This window comes from Genypterus blacodes, unplaced genomic scaffold, assembly GCF_046128005.1.
Source record: "Genypterus blacodes isolate CSIRO-AG114 ecotype Tasmania unplaced genomic scaffold, CSIRO-AGI_Gbla_v1 ptg000070l_1, whole genome shotgun sequence".
NCBI lineage: Eukaryota > Metazoa > Chordata > Actinopteri > Ophidiiformes > Ophidiidae > Genypterus > Genypterus blacodes.
Genome location: NW_027466880.1, coordinates 4,645,616 through 4,670,903, shown reverse-complemented (window position 1 = coordinate 4,670,903; position 25,288 = coordinate 4,645,616). Strand labels below are relative to the sequence as shown.

Sequence of the window (25,288 nt, the reverse complement as noted above, 5' to 3'; positions counted from 1 at the left end):
CCATCCATCCTCCCATGCTGATTGATTTGTTGTCACATTATACGTCACAACTGGCCACTTGACTTGTAAAGACATCTTTGTCAGCTTGTAGTTTGTGGCACTGGTAACTTTCAACACCATAATCTACTCTTGCAATGGTGCCATAAGAAATTGACGATCGGTTTGCTAAATAGCACTACGGTTGCATGGATTGTATGCTCACACACCGTGGCTAGATTTGCAATAGTTGATATTTTTATCTATTTGGAAAAATAAAAGACTGTCACGTCCTCACACTTGCCTGCCTCCTTCCTCGGTACTGTACTCACAAATTTCCCCTCAGTGCGTCTTCTACGGACGACCAAGGACTATGTTGCTATGGTGACCAGATCCACAACTGGTATTGGCCCTCCGTTAGCGTAACGTTTCGTACGTTTTCGTACGTTTCCATGTCAGGACAACACAATTTATAAATCCGAGTGACTTTCCAAGCAGTTGCGTATGAACGCCTGTCCCCTGATCTGCAGTTTGCCACCAATGCTGAGCAGGGAAAAGTGTAAACAACGGTAAAAACAACAACAATAACAACAACGGTATCCCTCTAAAAGTCAGTAAATCCAACATTCCGTGTCGTTCCGGGCACTGTGCGTGTGTTTGGTAGTAAACTGGGTCCGGGAGGAGAGCGGAGCATCCGCCGCTCAATGAGTCACGTGACCACCTTGTCTGCTGCTGGCCGAGTGAAGCGTGTTAGCAGGTAATAGAAACAGATTTTATAATACTTTTCACTTCTACTTTAGCATTTCTGCAAGTTTGAATCGCGACCTGATAGACCCTTCAACTGAAATATTGGATCAACGGATCCATCGGTTTTGCTTAGCTGAAGTTTTGGGCGAATTCTCTCTATCCATTTTTCCTGTTGTCTTGTTTCCCGGCAAGCAATGTCGGGATCGGATTGTGTTCTAGCGTGAGGCCATTTTCGCAAGAATTGAAACATCTTTGTTGTCAACACGCCAATATGTGAGGTCGGGCCCGTTCCACGTTCACTACGAGAAACTAAGCGCAAACAATACACACAAAATACAGAGGCGAGCAAGCTAGGCGGCTGTCGAATTGGATCACATTTAGATAGCATCGCTAGCTAGCTTTATCCCTGCTGCATCATTTGTTCTAGTTAGCGAGCTAGCAATCTGCAGCTAATGCTAGCGAGGACAAAGGGGACTCGAGCACCAACAGCACCGAGATATTTTGGAAAACAGACAGCGGGGAATTCGGTTAATGTTAGCTAATTTCACGGCGTATGTAAGCAGTTTGGGGTTAATTTCACAGCCACACTCTCTCACGACCACAGTCGTTAGCTTACATTAGCACTGACTGAAAACAACGCTCAGCTGGCTTTTGTGTTATAAATGAACTAGCCAATTGTTAATTAGTTATACGTCGCAGGGTAGGTGTTGACCCTGGTGCACATACACACTATTTTGACTGAATAGGGTTTTGATATCAGATTTGATTACCCAATCTTCATTGGCGAAATAACTCTAAATAAATAAACGAGCTCTTATGCAACTCTTGTAATCAGTGTAAAACACAAGATTACTGGATGGCTGTTTTGTTTTTGTGACCAAGATCGTTGTTGCAAATACCTCCGTGGAGGTTATCATTATTGGATTGGTGCAGTATTCTAAATTATGCAATAAATATACAGTTGTAAAATGGACATTTTCGCAGCAACAGTAACGAATTTCACTAAAATATTCCCTGGAAGCCCGTCGGTTCTCGGCATTAGCTTTGTTCATTCCAGCAGCCAATGGTAGCGGTTGTGTTGGCGGACGTCATTTAGCCTGTGTACATACAGCGCTATTGTTCTCTGACATACAAACATAGGGGCCCATGGAAACAATGAGTGTTTGAGATTCCCCTACACCATATTTACGTGTTTATGGACTGAATCATATATGAACGCGCGCTCAGGTTGTACGAGGTATTGCGCAATCGCTTGTTAACGTATGTTGACACAATCATGCTTATGGAGTGCCAGGTCTGTGAATGTTTGTGTGTGGCTGTGGCAGTTTAACCTTTACAAATAGATGCCAATCAATTTAAGGTGATTTTTTTTTTGCCCTTACTTACCGATATTTGGGGCATTTTACACTGAGGGGCGCTTTTTAGGTGCAGGTTTCCGCTTTGCCCCAGGTTGTTTCCTACACTGGTTTCAATAGGTTCACATACGTGTGTTTCACCTCTCAGTTTTGTATATGTAACCCTAAGTTAACATGGAAACTGTGTAGCAGCAAGAGAGGGAATTAAGGTCAGGGTGTAGTGTTGTTCTGTTTGACACACACTGTGTTGTGCTTTCTGTAAGAGGACACTGTGTTGCTCTCCCCTCCTTGACCTAGATTTTCAGCAAAGCTGTTACATCACCATCGCTTTTCATTCTTCATAAGGGCAGTATTCATGATTGTGAACCAAGGCAATGCTGTGCTACCAAGAGACATTTATACTTCTGGTGTGTATTTAAAAGTGTTTTGACACAGCTGATTATTTATCATGTGAATTTCCTTTGCAGATTTTTGTATTTTGTACATACAGAGTTTTGTATATACTGTATATGATGAGCTCGCTGGGCAGCGAAAAGGCCCGGGGACCTCGGGAAAAAGCTCTGCCTGCTGCCACTCACACCTCCCAACCACAGAGACAAATACAGGTGAGTGCCTACAATCATAAAAGCGTGAAAGCTCAGGCCCGCCCCCACACACACTCCTCAGCCACAGAAATTGAGGCAGATTCTGATTCTGAAATGAAACCACAGTACGTGTATTGAATAGACCTGCTTGGTTAGTATTGTGTAGTCCTACTATAATCATTCTTTAGAACACAAGCATGCAAGTTTCTGATAGCAGCAAGATAAACATACTTGTACGCTCCTCATTGTTATTGATCTCAAAGTGGACAATCTTTTCCAGCTTTTGTATCAACTTCATTTCACTTGGCTTTTCCCTTCGTTCCCTCATACCCAAATGACCCATCTCTTGTTTTGCCTGTTGGCTTCACAGGCTACTGCTGAACAAATACGACTTGCCCAGATGATCTATGACAAGAATGACGCTGACTTTGAGGACAAAGTAAACCAGGTGAGGAACATTGGGCTACTGTGAAGTTTGCTCAAGGGCATAAGAACCGCTGTCTCTGTACAAGGCCAGGTGTGACCCTCTCTTATTGATACGAGCAAATTTGTGCTTCACAAATTATCAAATTCAAACCTGCGTGCAAACATTAAATGATTTTGAAATTGGTCTTATCCTGTGTATTCACAAGGATCAACAATGAAGACTTTGTTTTTAGTGGTAAATAGTTTGGAGTGAGATTTTCTATCCTCTAAACATGTTTTTCCAGTAATTCCTAGTAACGGTGGTACCATTTTGCCTCTGTCTCCCTCCCCCTCACTTTGTGTCAATGACTTGTATGTGAGGCCAGGTGCTGAGTGTGTCCTCATAGGCACACTGCAAACGGCCTGACGGGGAAGAGGACATGGAAAACAGAATCTAAATGGTTTAAACTGTACTCAAGCCAATAACAACCACTGCAGATGTAATAAAACCGTAAAGCTGGGCAGACACTGTTTGACTTTGGTAATGGAATACGTTTTGATGCACCTGTTCTGACCCCAAGTGACTAGTTTCAATGTGGGCGTGCCACTATACCCCTCAACAGTTTTGTTGGTTGTCATTTCCAATAACATTTTATTCAAACACGATGTCCAAAATGTCAACACGTCGCACAATACTCCAGTCTTCACAGAAGGCAACTTCAAAAAATCAAGCACTGACCTGCAGATGTCTGGACAGACATGTTGATAATTTTAATGTCGAAATGACTCCCGACCCACAGGTGCTACTCCTTTGTTATTAACTAAGACACATTTTGATTTTTATGTTTGTTCCACTTCCCCTCCCAGCTGATGGAGGTTACCGGAAAGAACCAGGACGAGTGCATGGTGGCACTCCACGATTGCAATGAGGATGTTAGCAGAGCCATCAACTTCCTGCTGGAGAGCACCTCAGACATGGTGGGTCCTCTGTTCTTAGTCTGAGTTGCTCTTTTAGACTTAATGAAGGGAAGTCTTTGATTAGAACATTGGTTATGCAGCATATCAATTTCTCAATTGGGATCAATTAAGTATCTCTCTCTCATCTGTGTTGCTCATCTCAGTAAGTGAGTGAATGCTGTTGAGTGCTGTTTCCAGGGTTAAGGGCCATGTTGGTTCTTGAGTTTCAGTCTCTAAAGGTGGCTGGCAAGGGGCAAACTTGGAAAATGAAGGCTTAGACTTTATGGATGGAACAGGTTAGGCAGCTAGTTTGTACAGCAATTTGGCTTTGTGCAATTTCTGACATCTCAAAAAGCTTTTGATTGAATTAAATGGAGCATCGTTAAAGTAGCTGTAGTTACTTGTGTAATGACGGTAATCCCACAGCTGCCTCATAGTGAAGTGGATTAGTATGTCAGCAGCTGCACAGCTGCAGGGACGATTACAATAATCACAGCTAAACATTTCTGACCAAATCAGGCCTGATCATACAGACTTAGCCTGTCTGTACTGCTGCCATGGGACTGTGGTGCAGATTTCATTAATCTAATAATAGTAATTGATTTTAAACATTTTTGACACAGTTGTTGCAAGCGTTTCTTAAACCCACTGATAAATGAAACCGTGTCATTAATCTTCAATATGTCAATATGCTGAAATGAATTGTAAACGGCTGTGAATCGGTTTTTGCGGTTTGTTTTCCAACTATGGAATTTCGAAGTGAACCAGAATGATATTTTATCATTTGCTTTGCTTGCCTTTGCCTCAGCAGAAATTTGGTTAATTTCTAGTATTAAACTGTGGAAAATGAGCAGTTTCTGTGCTAAAGTGGATCTGTCAGCTGTCCTGGGGACGTGAAGCATTTGGCTCCGTCTCACATTCAGGGAATTCTTGGCTGCCCTCAATGAAAGCGCTCCATTGTATCGCCGTCTTCCTCTGTGGCTGTCTGACAGGCTGTCGAATGTCTGACAAACACTTGGACAATTCAAATCCAAAATCGGTATTCCAACCATTTCTGATGGAAGCTGGGCGGCACAGATGGCGAAGAGAAGCAGGGGTGGGGCCGGGCAGCTCACCAGGCAGTTTGCCCGTGTTGTTGTTTTGATTTGATGTGAGTCCAGAAATAGCAAGTTGCTGTAATCTCATGCATATGGGTGTCTCTGTGTGCCTCCTCTGCACTGTGAATAGCCTGAGGAATGGTGTTTGTGTTTGTGTTGCTGAAATGTTGAATACTAGTTTCCGTATACGCTGTAGTTATTTCAATATATATTTTTAGGGATGCTCTAATGAAGTTTGCTTTCCTGATCCAATGTGTATTATGGTTGTAGAGCAAATATGATGAAGGTATTCGTATAGTGTCTCATGTCTGCTTCAATAAATCAGCTGTTAAAATATCACACTGGAACAAATGTGATTGGTTCTTATTGTACAGTGTGTTTTAAACGCAACAGCTGCTGACTATTCATTTGTGTCTTTGTTTATACTTCCCTCTTCCCTCTACGCTGTCCTTCCCACTCCATGTGAAGACCTCATGGGAGACGGTGGGGAAGAAGAAGCCCCTGACGAAGGACGGTCCATCAGAAAGCAAGGAGAACAAGGAGAACCGGGAGAAGAAAGGCGAGAGGGAGGGCAGCAAGGGACGCACGGCTCCTAACCGCAAGGGCAACAAGGGGCCCAGTCGGAGCAGAGCGGGTATGAAGCGCGAACAGAAGCCTTTAAATGCATCTGGAATCAAATAGTGTTTCTAAATGTTCATCCTCTGTGCATGCACGTCCAGAGGAGAACGGTGTGGAGGTGACGCCGGTGGACAGAGGTTTGGACAGAGGCTCGGACAGAGGTTCGGACAGGGGTCGTAAGGTCAGAGGCGGCCGAGGTGAGCATATGTACACGCGGAGCGCTGTCAGCATGCCCAGTGTTCATGTAGGAGGTGCTGACTTTGATGTTAATGTTTATTCAGGATCTGGAGGCGGAGGCAGAGGCAGAGGCAGAGCGCCAGCAGGCAGCAGGTTCTCAGCTCAGGGCATGGGGTAAGGCTACACACAGGGCTGTGATCTACTGCTGTACTGCTGTACTAGGGAGGCAGTAGCCTAGTGGGTAGAGCTTCCGCATGGGAACCGAAGGCTGGCCGGTTCGAGCCCCTACCGAACCCTCAATTGCTCCCCCCTCTGCGAAGGGAGGTATGTAAATGTAATGTAAGTCGCTTTGGATAAAAGCGTCTGCCAAATTGACCGTAATGTAATGTAATGTACTTGCTGAATGTAGTTTTGGTAGTTGGTGTACAAAGAATTATCATCATTATCATAGTAATGTTGCATCACACACTGGTGGGCTCTGGAGCACAAAGACTTTGCTCCATGTGCTTACCAAAACATACAAAGCTGTGATTTATTTATTATTTGCTAGATTAATGAGAGCTCCAAACTACTGAAGTGATGGCATGCCTACAGTTAACATTACATTACATTGCATTACGATCATTTAGCAGACGCTTTTATCCAAAGCGACTTACAATAAGTGCGTTCAACAAAGGTAGATAAAAGAACTTCAGGTCACAAGAAATGGTAAGCGCATTTCCTTCCTAAACCAACAGCTAAGAGCATAACTAGAGCTAGAGTAGAAGTGCAATAAGTTAGGTACAAGACGAATGAGAAAAAAGGACAAATTAGAAATGAAAGAAAAAAGGACAAATTAGAAATGAAAGATTACATTACATTACATTACGATCATTTGGCAGACGCTTTTATCCAAAGCGACTTACATTACATTACCACCCTTCGCAGAGGGGGGAGCAATTGAGGGTTCGATGCCTTGCTCAGGGGCACCTCGGCAGGGGCTCGAACCGGCGACCCTCCGGTTCCCAAGCGGAAGCACTACCCACTACCCACTGAGCCACTGCCTCCCACAAAGATTAGAAAACAAGAGCATCAGAAGAGCTAGGACAGAGTAGGTGATGTCCTAAGAGGGAGGATCCGGGTAGTGTTTCTTGAAGAGATGGTTCTTCAGCCTGCGGCGAAAGATGGGCAGCGACTCCGCTGTCCTGACATCAGTCGGGAGATCATTCCACCACTGAGGTGCCAGAACAGAGAAAAAACGTGACCGCATCGATCGCAAGCAGGGGCCGCTGAGCGCCGGGGCAGCCAGTCGCCTGGAGGCAGCAGAGCGAAGTGGTCGGCCGGGGTGTAGGGCTTGACCATAGCCTGGAGGTATGAAGGAGCTGTTCCTTTCACTGCCCTGTAGGCTAGCACCAGAGTCTTAAACTGGATGCGAGCAGCTACGGGGAGCCAGTGTAGAGAACGGAGAAGGCAAGTTGTGTGGGAGAACTTGGGAAGGTTGAACACCAGACGAGCAGCAGCTTTCTGGACGAGCTCCAGAGGTCTGATGGCGGAAGCCGGGGCGCCAGCAAGGAGGGAGTTGCAGTAGTCCAGGCGGGAGATGACAAGAGCCTGGATCAGCACCTGCGCTGCCTTGTCGGTGAGGAAGGGACGCATCCTCCGGATGTTGTAGAGGAGGAATCTGCAGGAACGCGTCACCGAAGCGATGTTTGCCTAGAACGACAGTTGGTCGTCCAGGGTCACACCCAGATTCCTCGCAGTCCGAGTAGACGTCACCACGGAGTCATCTATGGTGATGGCCAGGTCTCGGTGCGGGCAGCCCTTCCCCGGGAGAAACACCATCTCAGTCTTGTCCAGGTTGAGCTTCAGGTGGTGCTTTGACATCCACCCCGAGATGTCTGCCAGGCAAGCAGCGATGCGCATCTCCACTTGGGTGTCAGAAGGAGGAAATGACAGAATCAGCTGGGTGTCATCAGCATAGCAGTGGTAGGAGAAGTTATGGGAGTGGATAACCGAACCAAGAGATGTTGTGTAGAGGGAGAAAAGAAGAGGGCCAAAGATTGAACCTTGCGGAACCCCAGTGGTGAGCCTACGTGGCTTCGAAACAGAACCTCTCAGTGTTACCTGGTAGGAGCGACCTGTCAGGTAGGACGCGAACATGGAGAGGGCAGAGCCCGAGACACCCATTCCCTCAAGGGTAGAGAGAAGGATCTGGTGGTTCACCGTGTCAAATGCTGCAGACAGGTCCAGGAGAATCAGGACAGAGGAGAGAGAGTTCGCTCTAGCAGTTTGGAGTGACTCGGTCACTGCCAGGAGGGCCGTCTCGGTCGAGTGGCCCACCTTGAAGCCGAGTTTACTAGTGTCATTATGGTAATCTACAGCTGCTGAGGAAGTGAGTTGCTCCCAAACGCAGCTTGTTTCACCCAAGGAGATGGTAGACGTCTCATGCGCTGTAAACACAAACGCATGCGAGTTAACGAGCCAAAAGTACTTTGCTTAACTTAATTTGACCTCACTGCTGTAATATCTCTGCTGATGCGGCACAAGCAGGTGCTGACACATTAAATCATTTTCATTAGAATTAACATGAATGCAGACTGAACTTGTATCACTGCAGTGATTCATAGGTTGCAGTTAGGGACCGTGGTGAAAGTGCAGTCCTGATCTCGGGTGAACTAAAGGTTTTTAGTATTAAGATTGATGTATGTGTTATTTGTTGTATGTTTTGTTGGCATAGAATCGTTTTCCTGTGCCAACCTGTTGACTCCTCCTTCTGTCGGAGTTCCTTTTTGTAACACTTGATGGATCTTCTTCACTTTGCCTCCCTGAATTCATTCATTCTGCTACTCTTCACTAGTACCTTCAATCCAGCAGACTATACCTCAGAGGCTGGGACAGGGTCTGCACATAATAAGGTGTGGGACACGGCGGCCAACAACGGCACAGATGGGACAGGGAAGCTCCAGGGTGCGTATCACTCACAAAGGCAACATTTCTGGATCTGGAAAAAAAGCTTTGGCTCACCAGACATCACCGTTTATTGTGCTTTATAGTGCTTCTGTATCATCGTCCTCATTTGAAGTGTTGTTCTTTGGTTGAACTTCAGTTGCCTGGAGGAACACTTTGGAAGAGTGGGCGGCAGAGGACTGGAGCGAGGATGTCAGTGTGAGTTTCGAGAGCGACGCGGTAGCAGTCGGCATGATCACGACTACATGGATGTGGATTTACAACTGCTTTCATCTCATGTCCTTCTCTTCCCGCAGTTGTCGGAGACCAAAGTGTTCACCTCATCCTGCGCACCTGCTGCTGAAAACCACATCACACCTGGGCAAAGGTGAGGAAGTGACTCACGTTATAACATACAACTTACAGTGAGAGAATCGGAGAGCTGTTTTGATGTATCTCTAACTAGGAATGACATGCAAAGATATTACTCATGAACATTGAGGCCATAGTTGTATGAATCTCCTGTACCCTGACTCCTGGCAGGGTCCACTTGAGTCTGGGTACCAGCACCGGTTCAGGTGTCACTTCCTAATTTATTATCAGACAATGAATAAATGCAACATCAAAGTAAAGGCTTGGTTGTTAGCACGTTAGCTCATTCATAGGGAGAAAGCGCCAGGATCTGCAGTATGAGGACATCTTACATTCACAACTCAAAACTTGATACACATATTTCAGAGATTTTGTAGGATTAAGTGTCATTACCCTACATTAAGATGGTGGCTTTCAAACCCTGTAAAGTCTTCTTCAGTTAAGTTTGAAAGAAAGTGGCGATCATTTCTAAAGCTCTGTATTTCATAATGTCTTCAAAGGGCTTTACAGAACAAACACAAGCTAGTAGAAAAAGTGTTTTTAAGTTATGTTGTATTTGCATCTATAACATTCTATTCTCACTTTTCTTTGTCCTTGATTTCATTGTGATGTTTGTGCCTTATAAGTTTAATGTAGCTATGTATTTGGGTTACATTATAAACATTGGCAATGTGGTCATGATGACTTTTGATTGTTTTTAATGGTGGTTTCTGTGTTTAGTCTGGACCTCGCCTCTCTGCTGCAGAAGCCTGTTGTTGGCGCAAGAGAAGCCTCTTCATCCTCTTCCTCACAGAGTCTTGTCTTCACCAACTCCCACCACCACCACCAGCCACAACAGCAGCCTCCACCGAGCCGCAACGGCACCAGTGGCACCAGCTACGCACATGCTGCCCTGGTAAAAAAACCATCAGTGTACCATTCCAAACATACAAATACACACAAAAAAATCTAGTTCTTCATAGCTCCCCCTGTCTGCGCTAGTCGTCAGTTCTAGGCGCTGGTTTTGGTGACCTGGGCCAGGCCAAGAGGACTCCGCCCAGTGCAGGAGCTCAGATACTGGAACAGCTTAAGGGTCCTGGCTTGGGTCCACTCCCCTCATCCCAGGCCGCCCCTCCTGTCAGCACCCAAGGAAGCAATTCTATTGGACGACTACCGAGCCTGGGAGCACCTGTTGCCCCACCCTCTTCCTCCAGCTGGGACATGAAGGCCTCGGAATCAAACTCAAGCACTTTGCTGTCCTCGCAGTTCAGTCGTAAGTGTAGCGGGTGGGCTGGACGCTCGCTGTGTCTGTATGCGTGTGAGCCAATAATCATCATGCGTTTTTCATCTGTTTGTGCCTTGTGTGTATGTAGCATCAGCATGTGTAACTATTTTCATGTCCTTTGCATGTGTTTGTGTGCGTCTTTGTCTGCAGGCGAGTTTGGTCTTCAGCCAGAGCCTTCTCTGGTACTGAGCCAGCTGGTCCAGAGGCACACTGGCCCCCCCCTGCCTCTGGCACGTCAGCACAGCCCTCAGAGGCAACAACAGCAACAAGCGGCGCCCCCTGTTTCAGCCCTGCCTGCTCCCCCGCACACCAGCACGCCAGCACAGGCCGGCCCAGTGATGGCTACTGGTGGTACCAAGCCTCCTGCCCCCAGTGCAGGGCTGGACCCTCAGGGGAGCACAACACCACAGCAGCAACGGCCACAGCTCAAGGGTCAGAAACGAAAGATACCTCCCACATCAAAGGTAGAGTCAGATGATGCTGTACAGGGCTCGTACGGCAGGGGTTTGTATCAGAGAACCTACGTCTTTGATGCAACCCAGAAATGTAGCATAGTAGTAATATACAAACCTGCTGTCATGGCTCTGGAACCTGACTGAGTCCCCGCGTTCTTGGCAGATCCCTTCCACTGCGGTAGAGATGCCGGGCTCGGCTGACGTCCCTGGCCTTAACCTGCAGTTTGGAGCGCTAGACTTTGGCTCAGAGTCGCCCCTACCAGATTTTGGCATTGTGGACAATTGCGTGAGCGGGCCCTCCAGGGAATCCACACCAGCCCCGGCCCAAACCGCTACTGGACCAGGGACACAGAGTCAGACAAGCCTGTACTCCAAACCACTCAGGTATGCTCATGCTCGCTTCATCCGTTGTTGGGATGCTCGTGTTGCATTATGTCCTTTGACATCTGCATAGAATAGTGCAAAAATGTGCTGTACAGTCTCGGTGACTAATTTGCTTCATGTCTTGCCATGCAGTAAATGATTTCAAGAAAAAGGCAAAAACAGTAGAGAGATTTGTTCATCTAAGAAGTCAAAATTTAACTCTTGTTTTACAAAATAAACGCAAAAGCAGAGCTACACAGCGTGATCGAAAGAAGCTGCTTGCCTATAATCAGATACACTCTCTTGTGTGGTGACCCTCTTTATCGTTGGCTGGAGAGGCGTGTCCTGCACATATGGACATGTTGGTGTTTTCATGCTTGCAGAGGAGGATTAACAGACTAATACGCTAAAATACTTAATTAGATACACCTGTACAATCCAATATAACTTTGCTAAACCCTACCTGTGGCTTGCCTGCAGGATTATGATTTGAACTTTGATTAATGTCTCCTAGTTACAGGGAAAATGCTACCAACGTATTTAAATGAACATAGATTCTTGTGATAAAAATACTTGTCACCTTTATGACGGTCCCTTACTGCGATGGACCAAGCTGTAGTGCTACCTGTTCACTTTGCATTCTTGTTCAATACACTAATGAAAATGTGTAAGTTATTGCTTTTACCGACCGATAGACTGCAATGTATTTAAAAGTGTGTGTCTGATCCACATCAATAACCAGTGAGCTGAATCGACACCTCAGACAAACCTGAATGTGTATAAGTCTTGACCAAAGATAACATTCACCACAGCTCATGAGTGATTTGACTCTAACTCTTAACGCCTCCTGTCTTTCCCCTGTTGTGGTTCAGCGAGTCTTTGGGCAGCCCTCTCTCTGTTCCTCTGCCTCCGTCTCTGTCCTCAGCAGAGCCGGTGTATCACTCTCCCGCTGTGGTGCTGCCAAGCCTCGCCACCGCCTCCTCACTGGGTGCTGCCAGCTCTGCCAACCCTCCTCCATCCTCCTCGACCAGCTCCACCACCTCTTCCTCCGTTTCTTCCTCGCCCTTCTCCTCGGTGGGGGGAAGTTATGACGGGACCATGCCCCCTCACACACGCCTGGCCTTCTCCCAGAGCAAAGAAGCCTCTGGGCCAGTAATGGTGATTAGAAAAGATTTTGATGAGTTTGATGGTTAATGTAAGCTCAATATGTGTAAACCTTCAACAGCTTTGTTCTCGTCCCCAGAATGGACTGAATGGTGTAAGGACCTCTGCTGCTCTTGACAGTAAGTTGCTTTATGTTTATATCTCTTTAACCCTTTATACCCACTGATGCTCATGTCATAATGAGTCACTGCAGTTTTTATACAAGCTGCTCGTTTTGATCACAATGATACGCACCGGGCTTGATGTTGTTGAACCCAACTGTATCCAGCCGCCACAGCATAAAGAACATGGCTGAGGTGAGAAATGCTGAAATCTGCTTTCTACTCTCCCCAGCTTCATCAGCGTCCTCCACACCGAAGCCAGACTCACCATCACTGAACATCAGCGCCAACAGTGCCACAGCGCCTTCCTCCCACTTGCCGTCCACGCTGCCCACACACAGCTCCACCACGCTCTCCAGCCTGACACAGGACCTGCCCTCTGTCAGCCAGCTCAACTCACTCAACAGGTGACTAACATGCAGACCGCAGCTTTGATTTGGCTAAAAATGAGAACAATCTGCTTCATATGAATGAAATAAACCTGACTGGGCTTAGCAGAAAACAAAGACCATAAGTTCAAGGAAAGAAGATAAAATAGACAAGAAGACAACAGCATAACAGTAAAGAAGCTACACCTGTAGATGCCATACATGAGCCCCTAAATACATACTTACAATGCTCACTTTTGTTGACATGTCAGTCATTCTGCGCTATAGAGATGCTTCCATGGTTAACAATTTGCTGTTTGACGCAATAAACAGTAACCCGGGCCCTATGAATGTCATATAATGTTAAAGTATACTGGGACAGAAATAGACAAAAGCGTGGATCATTGCCATTACTGCCACGATATATGACATCCCATTACATAGAATGATGGGAAAGATGTTTTAAAACATCAAAGACAAAACCCTATGGCAAGATCTCAGATTCTACAGGCTGAAAGGCTGTGAAGTGGTGATTGCTACATGAGAATATTTGCTGACATATTGAGGGGAACTTTTATCATTTCAAACATGTTGCGTGTCTCTTTCATCTGCAGCCATGCCAGCAGTCATTCAGCGGTGTCAGCATTGGGCTCCAGCTCTCTCACTGTAAGTACACACTTCAGATGAGCTACACTCAAACACAAAGCTGGGGGTTTTCTGGGGTTACACAACGCAAAATGCGCTGTAAAATTAAATCTAGACAATATTTTTGCCACATATACATTTTAATTTTTAATTTTATCAATCATGGCCAGGTAGAATGGTTTGCCATTAGAATATTTGCATCCCTGAATAAAGAATGTTGCCTTTGTAATGACATTCATTAGATACATTTGTTTTGATATTGGATATCACACATGCAGATCTTTGTTAGATTTTTAGTCACCAATAGTATATGATAACTAATTTTGAAGGGATCTATTTTTAGTAATAGCAAGCTTATTTATATAGCACATTTCATACACAGAGGCAATTCGGTGTGCTTAACATAAATAAAGCTGCCATCGGCCTCTCAAACAGCATCAACCAACTTTTGGTCTCCTCTGCACTTTGATATTTTCTATAATGTGTGTTCATTGTTTGTTTTTAATTCTCTGCTAGCTGTAAAGCAAATTGCCAAATATATTTTTCAAGTAATGTACAAAATACATACAGCAATTTAAAAAAGAGTGATATAATTCAAAGATAAGTAACATAAAAAGAACATAATATTGAATAAAAAGATAGAGATCTGCTTCCAGATTATAATTGTATTAGGATTAAAGTTCACGTTTCATGATTTGGTGTGAAGTGTTAAATCTGTTTAACCTATTAAATCTGATCAATTGGTGAAGGTAATGTTCAATCTGTCTGCTCTTCCTTCCAGTACACCAGTGTTGACAGCAGCAGTGTGAGTTCCCTGGCGCCCTCGTCTGGCTCGTACACCTCATCGCAGCTCTCAGCCCCAACGCTCCACTCCACTCACAACAGCAGCAGCAACAGTAGCAGCAGTATCAGCCACCTGGCCAACATGGCCAATATGGCTAACATGGCCAATATGGCTAACATGGCCAACATGCCTAACATGGCTAGCATGGCCAACATGGCCAACATGGCTAACATGGCTAACATGGCCAACATGGCTAACATGGCCAACATGGCTAACATGGCCAACATGGGCAACACCATGAGCAGCACGGTGAGTGGACTCCACTCTGCTGCCGCCTCCTCCAGCACTGTGCTGGGACTTGGCTCCAATGGAGCTACTGCCACCTCCAACCTCTCAGCACCCAGGACCACGCCTCTGCTCTCCTCCTCCAGTGGTATGTGAGCTCACACTGACACACGCGTGTGCATTCCATCCACATGAACGTTCTATTCCTTTGCTGCCTAAAACTAATCAGACTAAAATCAGACTCTAAATATAAACATGATATGATATAAACTAAATACAAACCTGCATTTGTATTTAGTAAAGTTGAATGACTTGTACAACATAACACTGTGGAAAACACGGGGACATGAAAGTGATAGTTGTGTGTGTGACTAGGCAAAGCTCCTCCTAACCTGTCCCAGGGAGTTCCCCCTCTACTGCCCAACCAGTATATCATGGGTCCAGGCGGGCTGCTGCCAGCATACCCAGTAAGTCACACTGTATGAGACTTATTACTTTGAACAAGACTTTCAACAATTTCCATTTTGTGAAGTCTGGCAGGTGTCCAATTAGAATTTGACAATTTTTTTGCATGTGTGACACAGCTTGACCCTCTCTGTCATTGTGTGTTCCACAGCAAATCTACGGCTATGAGGACCTCCATATGCTCCAGTCCAGACTGCCAGTGGTAAGAGCAACAATTCACTGATGAGTACAGTCAGTCAGCTCTTAGGTTGTCTGGTTGTTTTAAGTGAAAGTGTTAAGGAGCAGGATTCAGACCATAAGGATTTGAGTAGATACGCCTCTTGTGTTGCAATTTGTTTTTATTGAAGCAAACATTGTACATGACATTGTGCATACAGTTGTCGGATATTCTGGAAATAATTTTTTATATAGAAAGAGGGGAAAGAGGAGAGAGAGAGAGATAGAGAGAAGGAAGGAAGGTTGTATTATTAGATACGCCTCTTAACCTCCTTCCATCCCGTCAGCCCTCTTTGCAGGATTATTATGGAATCACATTCCCCGGCCCCACAGCGACACTATCTGGCAGAGACGGGAGCCTCGCCAACAACCCCTACTCAGGTACTGGCTTAGCCTTATCACCTCTGCCAAAGACTTTCTGATTTCACTTTGGTTTGTATTGTGTGTGATGGGTCATGGGCCAAGGAGCATTATGGTAGATCAGATTTTAGAGTTATTCCATATTATAGGCCATAGATAACCATTCTATTGGTCACTGGATCTTGATTCAGAAGAGTTCCACCATTATTGAGTAGTTGATTTCCATTAATTGGTCTTAAACTAATAAAAATAGAGATGGTCAGGGAGTCACAACACTAAACTCAGATGGGAGATAAAGTTAGAGAGAGTTGTTCCACCTTGGCAGAGGTTTTCGCTCTCTTTCTTGTTTCTCCTCCTATCTTTGTTCTCACATGGCATCTCCCTGGTTGCTCAGGTGAAGTCACGAAATTTGGCCGGAATGACTCCACCTCGCCAGCACCCCCCACCAGCCTGGCGGCCCCGCAGCCACCCCAGGCCCAGAGCCAAGGCCAGAGCCAGGCCCAGCCTCAGCCACCTCAGGCTCAGCCACAGCCACAGGGCCAGCCACAACACCACAGCAATCAGCAGGCCTTCCTGCCTCCAGGCTACAGCTACACAGGCCTGCCATACTACGCCGGGGTGCCCGGTGCCGTACCCAGTGCTGCTGCCTTCCAGTATGGCCCCACCATGTTTGTCCCCCCCGGGGGCCCTGGACCAGCCTCAGCCAAACAGCACAGCATGGGCCTCGGCCTGGGAAACCCCTCAGCCAGTCCCTTCCAGCAGCAGACCCAGCAGCAGCCCAGTGGTTACGGCCAACACACCTTCAGCTCAGGTTAGTAACGCGTGCACACCTTTGGCTAAACAAACCAAGGATTTGTGTTTGTGGGTTTTATATTTTGTGTTTGGTGGCTATGTTCTTGACCAGGGTATGAGGAGCTGACAGCAGGGCCAGCAGGAGTGGATTACAGCAAAGGATACAACTCCTCCTCACAGACGCAAGCCAAATCTGCTGCTACCGGGCCTGGGAAAGGTGAAGGCTCGCATTGTTGTAATATCCCTGTTTAGTTTGAAATAAGCTAATTTGTGTTGTAATGTTGTGTCCTGCTGCCAGGCGTCTCAGTGACCTCCAGTAACTCGGGTGTGCCAGACATCAGTGGAAGTGTTTACAATAAGACCCAGGTGAGCCTCAGCAACCTTCTCCAATCCTTTCTAGTCTTCCTGGTTACTGTGTGTTAATGTGGGGCAGTAATCCACCACTGAGCCCAATCTGCACCTTCTCCCCCACCCACAGTCCTTTGATAAGCAGGGTTTCCACACGGGGACCCCCCCTCCATTTGGCCTGCCGTCAGCACTGGGAGGTCCAGGGCCTCTGAACCCTGGAGCGGCTCCTGGAGGTTATGCACCGGCCCCCTTCCTCCACATCTTGCCTCACCAGCAACCACACTCGCAGCTGCTGCACCACCACCTCGCTCAGGACGGACAGGTAAGCCAGCATCTCAACAACACAGCACACACCCTTCCATCACCACCGTCAGGCAAAGCATTGGCACGTTTAAGAAAAAAATGTAGTTCAACTGTGAAATGTTGTTGACTCAGCGGGTAAAGTCAGTGGTTCTGTTTGTGTCCTGGTTCAGGGTGGTCCCAGCCAGCGTGGCCAGTCCAGCAGCATGCAGCAAAAGAGCCAGGTCAACAAGTCCAGCTATGGCAGCTCCCCCTACTGGGCCAACTGATGTGGCTCGGGTCTACAATAGCGTGTGCGTGTGTGTGCGCATTGATGGACCAACACTCTGCACCACATCCGCCCATGTGATTGAGCTCATAGAGGGACAAAGCATTTTACAGCACCAAGCTAAAACACACTCTACCCCCCCTTCCCCCCCCCTCCTCTTTGCTCTATATATATCCCTTTTCAAATTTATGGCTGTTGTATGTAAAATATATTTATGTATGTATTTATACAGTATATATGTATTGGTAGGATATGAAATGTGGTTTTCTGCATTGTTTTTATTTTGAAGGACATTTTTATTTTAAAAAAAAAAAGTTGTGGAAAGATGAAAATGCTAAACCTGGGAGAAATAATGAAGTTGGTGAATATACTTGAACACAAGCATCATGTGATGTGGATTTTTTTTATGCACACATGAACCCAGAATGATGTACATAGATTCTACGCATCATATTCACAGCAAAGGCTTTTTTTTATTTTACAAGAAAAATGTTTTTGTAACTTGGTCTCCCACATCTGTGAATCCTTATACTGAGGGTGACTTGAGTTGCTAGCTTGACATTTGTTCCCCTCCATCTGTCTGTCATTCCTCGACTCTTATTACTAGTTGGTTTGATCGGCGAGGCCTTGGATCTGAAGTCATTTTAACATTGGTTTAATCCTTGTTGTCCAAATTAAAAGTTCTTAACAGTTTGTTTTGGGTCTGCTCTGATAATTCACACATCTGCTGGGTTCAGACTGATGGCGACCTCATGTGGTTCTGACAATTTAGTCCAAAAGCGCAACAAAATACTGAACAATGCTTCATGGTCTTGCGGGGTTAATTTTTTTTATCAATCTCAAATGTATGCAGGTTAATATTCTAAAGAGGTCAAAAGCTGTAACAAGTGGTGAGTTAGCCTCGATATAAATGTTAATAAGCTCAGATCTGTGCTCCCTCCTAACCTCTCTTAGCACAACAGCGCCGCCTGGTGTTTTTCCAGCAAACAGGTTTCTCTTCTGAAGCTCCCGGTCAAAATGAATGAGACTCAACTATTGCAAAAAGAAAAATCACGAGGGTCTACAACTCTTACAAACCCTTAATAAGAAGTAAAATGGAGATTGTACGCTCCAATTTCAAGTTTAGAAGAGCAGAAGCCAACATGGAGTAGCTTCCCTCTGTCTCTAGCTCATGAGGAGATATAAGCATTTTATCCTCAAATCTGTGCCTGCCTCATGCTCAGGTGCTCTCACATTAGACTCTAATGTGAGCGTTGACGCTCTAATCATTAGAGCGTCAGACGTCAATCTCTGTCCACTTGGCCAGGAATAGAAGTACAATCGTTTCTAACAAAATATTCTTTAATTTCACATTACATTTTTCCTTTGCACAAAAAAAACACCTGTCGTGATTTTTGCACGTTTTCAGTCCATTAGCAGGCAGAGGGGATCGTCCTTCATCCCACCATGGACCTCTTCCTCCCTCTCAATCGAACCTCGTCAAGCTTTTTGATGACGGCCGAGGACTTCTTGGACGCGGCTGTGTAGCTCCTGAGCAGTTTCTCAAACAGCGCCTCCGTGTTGGGGTGCGTACTGAGGAACGCCTTCTCCAGCACGTACAAATCCACCCCCTTGTCCTCCGGGAGTGCGGAGATGTAACTCAGACCGAAGTCGATGAGCACCAACTCACACTCCCCTCCAGGCCGCAACAGCATATTGGAAGTGGTCAGATCGCCGTGGACGACGTCCTCATCGTGCATTGCAGCCAGGATGCGACCGACTCTCTCGGCCAGACGTTCTAGCTCCTTCTCGGGACGCGGAGAGGTCTGCTGACACGAAGCGATGTGATCACGGACGGTCACCGAATCAACGATCTCCTCCAGGAAGATGCAGTTAGAAGCGTAGTCTACAAAGAAGATCACAGGAGCAGAGATTCCTGTAGAGACACGTAAAGAGGGGAGCCAGGTCAGGTGGAGAACATCACTGTCAGTCATGCTCAGGATAATGAACAGTCACACCAGGAACTAATGTGGAAGCGGTCTGCTGCGGTCTAAATTTGCTTTCAGAAATGGCGAGAAGGGCAGCTGGAAACTGGGAAGTTGAGCACTAAGTTCGAATAGTCTACATTTCCCATGACGTGTGCGGTGCTGTGTGTTTTTAATTAGATTATAGCATTTGTCAATCTACACGGCTACTTGTGAAAGAACATAATAGGCTACACATTTAAACATAGCAGCGTTACTGTCAATCATGTAGTTGCTGTAGTAACGTCTCTGCTTATAGCTTGCCACACAGTATGAGATGCAGCAGGGGCCGTCGTGATTCTCATATCTGCTCCTGGATTGTTTTTCTTCGCGCTAAACGTATACTGATTATTGTTGCTGTTATATTAAACAGCCATCAGTATAACGCAGTGTTGTTACTTGTGACAGCGTTGTTGCTGTGTCCGTCCGGTAAACTAACCTGCTTTACGGCAGCGCAGTATGGAGCGGACCTCTTGCACCGTCCTGCGGTGGCTCAGCTTCTCGTCGAGCTGCGGGTGTCTGTAGCGTTTCGGGAATCTTTCTTTCACGATGGTTTCCTTTCCCAGAAACTGAGCCCGGTACACTCGGGCCTCTGCCCCCTGTTTTAATAACTCTGCTTTAGCGAGAAACTCCGCTAGCGCCTGCTGGGTCTCCATGTTTACGGCCATTTTCTTCTTCTGCGTCATACGCGCTGTTCCCTCTACTCGTTCTTTACATGTCGCCACCTAGCGTCCATCTCTTTTGTTACAGCCTCAAGTCTCAAATTCCCCTCATTTGGAAACTCAGGGACAAATGGAATTTTCTGTCGATATTATTGCTACTGTATATATTTGTTTACATGTTTTGATATATTTGCTTGATAGATTGATTGATTTCAGGAAATTAACAGTAAAATAAAACGTGATTTTATAAACAGAGAAGGTGTGTATGTTTGTGTCTACATGTGAATGTTGTCTTATATGTACAGTATGTCCCAAAGTCTAAAGTATCTTTATTGTCGTCGGAGCTGGATGATGCATGCATCATAGAGTAGGACGAAACTGAGTTTCTCTTTGGTCATACAGTGCAGAAGGAAAACAAACAGTGTGTCTGAAAAACAAAAAGGAAAACAGACAAAATAATTAAATTCCTAAAGCAAGATTAATAACATACAGTAAATAAGTGGAAAATAGTTGTTAGTGACAGTATTATATGAGCAGCAATAATAACATTAGTACAATATAATTGTCACACATATCAACCGGAGCGCAACGCTCTGTGATCTTTCACGCCAAATCCCAAATTATGTGCTTATTGTATAGGTTTTATTTTTCTTTTTGCAATTGTGCACTGAGTATACTGTATATTTTTTGCCCACCACGAATCACAACAAAACACCAGGTCAAACTTTATTCTGATTCCAATAATATTTATTTATGATTGATTATAGTTTTGGTTTAGAGTAAATCGTTTATTTTTACTGTTTCTCCTTTTTACTTCAATCAAAGAATCAATAAATACAAAAACGTGTGTGACATGTGTGCCTTTGAGCAGCAGGGGGCGTCGCTTTCTCTCTGGGACGTTTGTAACTTTGTTGGCGTTCAAACTTCCCACGAGTTTCTTTCCTGTGCTGCAATTTGATCCTCCGCTGCCACGTAGCTGGAGCTTCCTGAGGAGCCGCCGGAGCATCTCCGCTTCACACTGGACACGGTGAGTCCGAGTTCAGTGTTCTAAATCTGCGCCAACACAGCCGAGACACACCGCCTGGAGGACACATCAGTGAACGTCTCCAGGGAAACATACACGAGGAGGATCACTAAGAAAGTAATAATAGAGTCAAAGAGAGATACACGAGAAGAATGAGAGCAGGTCACAATGTTTAACGTTAATGTTGTCATCTTTAATTTGAGTTTCATGTTTCCATGTGTTGTTTAAATATGTGACTCTCAAGTGAACACCATCTGATGTTTCAGTTAAACAAACTTCAAGAGTAGTATAGTAGAGAAATCACATCATAATATATCATATAATGTTTGATCTAATTTAGCTCTCTTATCCCCACCCCCTTATTTCCCCCCGGTTTTAGTTTGTTGAATGTGTTGTGTGTGTTTGAGGTCCATCCTCTGTTTTGAACATTGATGTGCAAGTGAGATGTGTGTGTTCTTTTCCATGTATTTGTAGAGTGGAAGACTAAGCCTTCAAGTCTTATCTGATCTCTAAGTCAGGAGCAGGAATTCCTCAGGAGCCTCCTGTGGTGTTTTCACTCAGGCTTTCACTCCCTTTTCATGGAGCCAAATTTCTGTTCAAATCTTTGTTATCTAGAGTTTTGGCACAGAGATGAGCCAGGCAGTGTGTGTGTTTGTGTGGGTGTAGATTTGACTCAATTAGGAAACTTTATCTCACTGAGAGGAAAATGCTCCTCAAAGATACTCATGAAACAAACAGGCAAAGAATTGCTATAATATAACGGAATTTGAAATGGATGAAAAATGAACAAGAAGGGGATTTACACTTTCTATGTGAGCTGTCGTAGTTCTCTTGGTTTGTGAGCTGTGAGGGTCTGTCATGGTGCTTTTGCTAGCAGCTTGTGCTCCTGTGAAACAAACGGAGCTGTGTCATTTCTGCAGAGGCCTGTGATTTTGTTCAGGCCTTCTCAAGTAGGCTGCCTAACGAAATCAGGACAAACAACAAACATGGTTGTCATGGTGTCATGGGATGCAGCGGGCTCCCCGCTCTTGTCTACGTGTGGGGACACGCGGGACAGAAACACATGCATGATATGCAGATCATCATCTAATCAGATGTTTGTTTAATCTTAACAGGATGTTTGCTCAGGAACCGAACCGATCAGAATGGATCAACTGAGGCCTGCAGACAGAACATAAGCAAATATGGGTAAATCACATGTCTTTTCTTATTAATTTTATTCATATTCTGATGAATATTTATCTGACTTGACCTCATTCTAACACATTCGCCACATATCAAAGTGATCCGGTGCCTCCTGATCACAGCATTGAGAGCCGGAGGGTTTCTCTTCTGCCTCGTTTGCATTTTTCCCAGTGAGGCAGATGCAGAAGAGAGGATGATGATGATGTTTATGATGCTAACATAAGATCATCTTATCCCAAAATATGATCAGAAATGTTTCAGTTTAACATTTGTACTCAATATGAAGTAAACGTGACGTTGACGGTTATTAAAACATTTGTGTGTTTTGTTGAGAGGAGCAGATACTTTAATGCCCACAAAGTATGTTTGGTGTTTGTGTGGCCGATGGGTTGACGCTCTGCTGAACATGGTTGTGTTGGTGGGTAACCATGGTCCCTTGCTCCTAGGTGGCTCCACCCTCTTCCTGGCCAGCGTGGCGTCCACACTGGGCGGCCTGGTGTTTGGTTACGAGCTGGGCATAATCTCTGGCGCTCTCCTGCAGCTCAAGGCTGAGTTCGGGCTCTCGTGCATCCAGCAGGAGTTTCTGGTCAGCGCCTTGTTGATCGGAGCCCTGCTGGCCTCGGTGGTGGGCGCGGCCAGCAGGTTGATCGACCGAAGTGGCCGCAGAAACTCCATCCTCCTCAGCAACCTCCTGATCCTGGCCGGCAGCCTGATCCTGCTCGTAAGCTCCTACCCGGCTCAGGTCCTGGGCAGGATCACGGTGGGCTCAGCCATGTGTATATCCTCCATGTCCTGCTGCATCTTTGTGTCCGAGCTGGTCAGCCCTCATCGCAGGGGCTCCCTAGTGACGCTGTATGAAGCTGGCATCACTGTGGGCATCCTGGCAGCTTATGCCATCAACTACATCCTGTCTGGCACCAGCAGCGGATGGAAGTGGATGTTTGGATTGGCTGTAGTTCCGACTTTGCTTCAGCTGGCCGCTATAAGGTTTCTCCCATCCAACTCTGAGGAATGTGTAAGCAGAGAGGACCGTACTCAGCCTGAAAGAGACCTCAGGAGCCAAAACCAAGAACAAGATGACTCAGAAGTCCAGTCTACAGAGCAGTACACCTTCAAGTACCTCTTCCACCACAAAGACAACATGAGGACACGGACTGTAATAGGTCTGGCGCTGGTGACCTTTCAGCAGCTCACTGGACAGCCCAACCTTCTCCTGTACGCTTCCACCATCTTTCACTCAGTGGGGTTTCACAGCCAAGCCTCTGCAGTGTTGGCGTCTGTGGGCGTTGGGGTCATCAAAGTGGTCACCACTCTGATCTCCATGGTGATCTCTGACAGGGTGGGCAGGAGGCCTTTGCTCATCGGCGGATGCGTCGTCATGGCGCTGGGTCTGATGACCATCGGCCTCCTCAGTGGGCGTTTGTTTTCTGAGGCCAGCAGACCGTGCGTCTCTAAGGACTTCATGAACAACGCAACGTCTCTACCTCATGTACCTGCACACAATCAGTCGGTGTTTGATTCTCTTGGTGCGAGACCGCTGGAGACCCAGGGCACGGTGGAGCACTGGGTCATTCTCCTATGTATGCTGGCCGTCGTCGCCGCTTACTCAGTTGGATTTGGACCAAGTAATTATTTTTCTTTCTTATAATACAGATTTGCGTGCTTTTAGTTTTGTTTTCAGTCCCAGTTTTTGCCTCTTAAATCAACACAGACTGAACAATCTTCAGTGTGAATTTTCCAGATTTCTGATTATACATTGGTGTCTAGAACAAGAAATAAATGTTGACAGTGTAAACATAACATCTGAACTACCTGGATGCCTGAGATGAACCTTCAGACGTGGGATTTTTCCTCCATCTTCAACCCATATGCAGCTTTTATGATGTTTTTTCTCGTAGCGTCATCTTAGACTCATTTTCAGCCCATGATGCTCGTGTGTGTGTGTGTGTGTGTGTGTGTACGTAGTGACCTGGCTCGTCCTGAGCGAGATCTTCCCGGCTGCTGTCAGAGGTCAAGCTTTTGCTTTTGCCAGCTGCTTCAACTGGGCTGCCAACCTGTTGGTCACATGCACCTTCTTAAATGTGATCGGTGAGTTCCAAATATCAAACCTCCAAATATTACAATTCCTGCAATGAAAAGCATGTTACCTTGTGCCGTTAGCTCCGAGTGAGATGATGTCCTGCAGGATAGTGAGCCTTGTGTTGTTATCAGACTGGATCGGCCTGTCTGGGACCTTTCTTTTCTACGGGATCAACGCTGTGGCAGCTGGACTGTTTTTCTACTTCCTGCTGCCAGAGACCAAAGGAAAATCTCTGGAGGAAATCGACGAGGAACTTCGCTTAAACAGGTATGTTTTTGTCTACGTGTTCAAAACACAGATCAATAATAATCGCCACCATTTTAATTCAAATGTTTGTCAGAGGAAATTTTAAAACCATCTCTACTTTGTCTATGATGGGATTTTAAAGATGAGCGGTTCAGGTATTTAGCTGTGATCCTGGTGGAGGTGAAAACATCAAGTGACGTCACGCTTTTGTATTTGTAGGTTTTACAGAAGTGAGGAGTGCTGCAGCTTCATCAACAGACCATCAGCTTCAGTCCAGTACCATAGAGTGCAGGGGCAGCAGAGTGCAGACTGAACACTTTTACTACACTCAGGAATGTGCCACAAGAGAAATCCAGATTGAATTGATTTGTTTTACTTTTACGCTTGAGACTAAGTAATGTGCTCAGTTTAGTTTTGTAAACTGTGATTACATATTTCAGATTTTATTCTTGTTTATAAGAGGGTCAAGTCATTTTTAATGGTTTTGTGTGGCTTGTTATATTGTACAGCTAGATCTAATTAAATAAGTTTTTACAATTCCTGATCTGATGTTGCAGCAATCGGAACATTTGGTGTTTCTTCTTCTTCATGTTCCCAAGTGTTTGAGAGAAACATGAAAGTTAAACCTGTCCTCCCTCATTGTGATCAGCTCAGGTATCTTCACATCCTGCTCCTCTTCACTGTGGCAGGAAGGTCA

General features: G+C 45.7%; 3 protein-coding genes across 4 annotated transcripts; 2 read left to right on the top strand and 1 right to left on the bottom strand.

Moving 5' to 3' along the window:
• Positions 1-648: 648 nt before the first annotated feature.
• Positions 649-18,084, top strand: ubap2a (ubiquitin associated protein 2a). Its single transcript, XM_076156490.1, has 27 exons — positions 649-733; positions 2,546-2,683; positions 3,033-3,110; positions 3,935-4,045; positions 5,590-5,755; positions 5,841-5,936; positions 6,021-6,090; positions 8,753-8,862; positions 9,002-9,060; positions 9,159-9,229; positions 9,934-10,108; positions 10,195-10,465; positions 10,628-10,941; positions 11,096-11,316; positions 12,168-12,453; positions 12,539-12,578; positions 12,793-12,967; positions 13,543-13,594; positions 14,355-14,790; positions 15,018-15,109; positions 15,259-15,309; positions 15,611-15,704; positions 16,078-16,494; positions 16,588-16,692; positions 16,774-16,841; positions 16,954-17,145; positions 17,297-18,084. Exons 2-27 carry the CDS (start codon positions 2,588-2,590, stop codon positions 17,390-17,392), a joined length of 3,942 nt encoding a protein of 1,313 aa, XP_076012605.1. The 5' UTR covers positions 649-733; positions 2,546-2,587; the 3' UTR covers positions 17,393-18,084.
• On the bottom strand, positions 17,698-20,101 carry tp53rk (TP53 regulating kinase). The gene is made up of 2 exons (XM_076156491.1): positions 19,834-20,101; positions 17,698-19,306 (listed from the first exon to the last, which is right to left on the bottom strand). Exons 1-2 carry the CDS (start codon positions 20,078-20,080, stop codon positions 18,828-18,830), a joined length of 726 nt encoding a protein of 241 aa, XP_076012606.1. The 5' UTR covers positions 20,081-20,101; the 3' UTR covers positions 17,698-18,827.
• An 869-nt stretch (positions 20,102-20,970) lies between these two features.
• On the top strand, positions 20,971-25,238 carry slc2a10 (solute carrier family 2 member 10). Of its 2 annotated transcripts, none has more exons than XM_076156604.1 (6): positions 20,971-21,083; positions 22,196-22,268; positions 22,712-23,890; positions 24,231-24,353; positions 24,477-24,612; positions 24,811-25,238. In XM_076156604.1, exons 2-6 carry the CDS (start codon positions 22,265-22,267, stop codon positions 24,902-24,904), a joined length of 1,536 nt encoding a protein of 511 aa, XP_076012719.1. In that variant the 5' UTR covers positions 20,971-21,083; positions 22,196-22,264; the 3' UTR covers positions 24,905-25,238. The 2 variants fall into 2 exon arrangements, with proteins under 2 accessions (XP_076012719.1, XP_076012720.1); XM_076156605.1 differs by having other exon boundaries at positions 20,996-21,197.
• Positions 25,239-25,288: the final 50 nt, after the last annotated feature.

Coding starts and splice junctions, on each gene's coding strand:
- ubap2a (XM_076156490.1), top strand. CDS start 2,588: ATGATGAGCTCGCTGGGCAGCGAAAAGGCCCGGGGACCTCGGGAAAAA. Junction 9,230..9,933: donor CACATCACACCTGGGCAAAG/GTGAGGAAGTGA, acceptor TTCTGTGTTTAG/TCTGGACCTCGCCTCTCTGC. Junction 10,466..10,627: donor GCTGTCCTCGCAGTTCAGTC/GTAAGTGTAGCG, acceptor CTTTGTCTGCAG/GCGAGTTTGGTCTTCAGCCA.
- tp53rk (XM_076156491.1), bottom strand. CDS start 20,080: ATGACGCAGAAGAAGAAAATGGCCGTAAACATGGAGACCCAGCAGGCG. Junction 19,307..19,833: donor ACTGCGCTGCCGTAAAGCAG/GTTAGTTTACCG, acceptor GTGTCTCTACAG/GAATCTCTGCTCCTGTGATC.
- slc2a10 (XM_076156604.1), top strand. Junction 23,891..24,230: donor CTCAGTTGGATTTGGACCAA/GTAATTATTTTT, acceptor GTGTGTACGTAG/TGACCTGGCTCGTCCTGAGC. Junction 24,354..24,476: donor CACCTTCTTAAATGTGATCG/GTGAGTTCCAAA, acceptor TGTTGTTATCAG/ACTGGATCGGCCTGTCTGGG.